Source organism: Notothenia coriiceps, unplaced genomic scaffold, assembly GCF_000735185.1.
Source record: "Notothenia coriiceps isolate Sejong01 unplaced genomic scaffold, NC01 NC01_scaffold00009450, whole genome shotgun sequence".
NCBI classification, from domain to species: Eukaryota; Metazoa; Chordata; class Actinopteri; order Perciformes; family Nototheniidae; genus Notothenia; species Notothenia coriiceps.
The window spans coordinates 1-1,849 of NW_011342151.1; the positions used below are offsets into that span (position 1 = coordinate 1).

Consider the following 1,849-nt stretch of genomic DNA (forward strand, 5'->3'; position numbering starts at 1 on the left):
GGATTCACTTTTCAGACCCAGAGGTCGCCGCTAGACTACAACACCCAGAATGATTGCTTTTCAAAAAAAAGTTTGTTCCCTTTTTTGTAGGAACTGGCATGTAAGATTAAATTCTAGGTACAATGCTTCAGTTTCTGATGATCTTTTGCAATTCTTAGTTACGTTTTAATACATCAATTCGTGTTCAAAGACGAGTTAAAGTTTTAAGTCTCAGAAGGACGTTGGTAGTTTGTTCTCACCTGGGTCAGCTGAGGGAGACCACCAGCATCGGCCATCTGTGGAGGACAAAGCAAAATAGAGTGTAAGAGTGAATGGGTAAATAAAGTGCAAGTAAGAAGACAAACAGGATATAAACTGATTAAGAAAATAAATACTTCATTGGTTACCTTTAAGAACGAGGTTGTTGTCGGGTCCATCTTGCTGTTGCACTCCACCTAGCGGTCACACAAGGAAAACAAAGTAAACATCTGCCATCACAAAAACATTCAACTCTTTGTGTTGAAAAAAAACCAAATCAAAGTCAAATCGCCATTGAAATATATTTTAAAAGATAAAATAAGGCCTCAACACTTACGGCAGCTTCCTCATATGGAGCCTGATCGCCAACCACCAACATTACTGGACACCTGAAGTGGAGAGAAATAGAAATTAGGAGCGTTCTATTAAAATATATTGGAGGTTTTTCTCAAAATCAAACAAGAAATAAAGTATACAGATACAAGTTTAGAAGATATTTACTTGAAGGTGCTGTTGCGGTCAATGTTCAAGTCTTTGCGGCTGGAGGGAAACAGAAAGAGAACTTTATGTTGGTTGTTCTTTTTAAATCCGGCATATATTTGCATTCATGTCATAGCGTTTGCAGGTGTGTTTACCTGTTGTAAGTCTTCCAGAAGAGCTCTATGTTGACCAGGTTTGACGCTTTGGAGATTCGCTCTCTGTGAAACTTCACTAGCTCTGTGGTTGCTGACAGCTCCTCCTGCAAGAAACAACATTTCATCGACGCTATTGGCGGAAAGTATGTCGTGTTCTGATACAATTATGAAACACATATTGAATTTTACACTTGAATTATCGTCTTTGTACCTGACTGAACAGGTGGGACATGATCTGCTCTGTCAGGGAAGACGTCACGGATACGAGCTAGAGGAGGAAAGAAAGAGAAACCAATAGGACGGTTCATCATTTTGGAGTCTAATATGATAAACAAGGACATAATCAATAGTACTCTGGGACCATGCACGCGGTCACATAATTTCATATCCACAGACAAACATAAATTGATGGAGAGGTCCTATGAGGTCTAACTCTATTAAATACAGCGTTTTTCTGAGTACAAAGACGATCGTACCTTCTGGGCAGCCCAGTCGATCCATCCTCGGGCGTTAGTGTCGATGTTGACCAAAACCAGACCTTCCACTGAATCAGGGTTTGCGAGCTGATGAGAGACAGGAAGCAGCAGAAGGTGAGATGACAGGAAAAACGTCACGAGACAGAATGTTTTCAGTGTATTTACAGTAAGTAGGTATAAGTAGAGAGAGAAATGCACATGAATAACACAGTGTAGAAAGATGAGAGTAAGTTAAATCAGTACATGTAAAATGTCCACAAATAATTAAAGCTGCACAATTATCACAGTAAGCGTTTGTAGCATCCTTTTCACCTGATGCCATTTTAATTAAGTAATCTTATACATTTTCTATACATTCAACATATTTACAGAGCTGGAATAAACTAAGCGAATTTAATGAAGGACTAACGGCCCGTCCACACGGCGGCGTGCGTTGAAGCTTCAACGCTTCTGCCCATTCACTTTGAATGGGGTGACGTCACGCTTTGCTTTGGTCGCGTT

At 40.0% G+C, this 1,849-nt stretch overlaps 1 protein-coding gene across 1 annotated transcript in view; it reads right to left on the minus strand.

The window, feature by feature from the left end:
• Nucleotides 1–188: 188 nt before the first annotated feature.
• The window catches only part of LOC104945304 (protein NDRG2-like), a 2,678-nt gene continuing 1,017 nt past the window's right edge, over nt 189–1,849 (minus strand). The window contains exons 3-9 of the mRNA XM_010770950.1: nt 1,349–1,435; nt 1,084–1,140; nt 873–976; nt 739–777; nt 575–626; nt 387–434; nt 189–275 (exon numbers count right to left, since the gene is read on the minus strand). Coding sequence (XP_010769252.1) covers nt 204–275; nt 387–434; nt 575–626; nt 739–777; nt 873–976; nt 1,084–1,140; nt 1,349–1,435 — 459 coding nt within the window. The 3' untranslated portion in view covers nt 189–203. The remainder of the gene's footprint in view (nt 276–386; nt 435–574; nt 627–738; nt 778–872; nt 977–1,083; nt 1,141–1,348; nt 1,436–1,849) is intronic.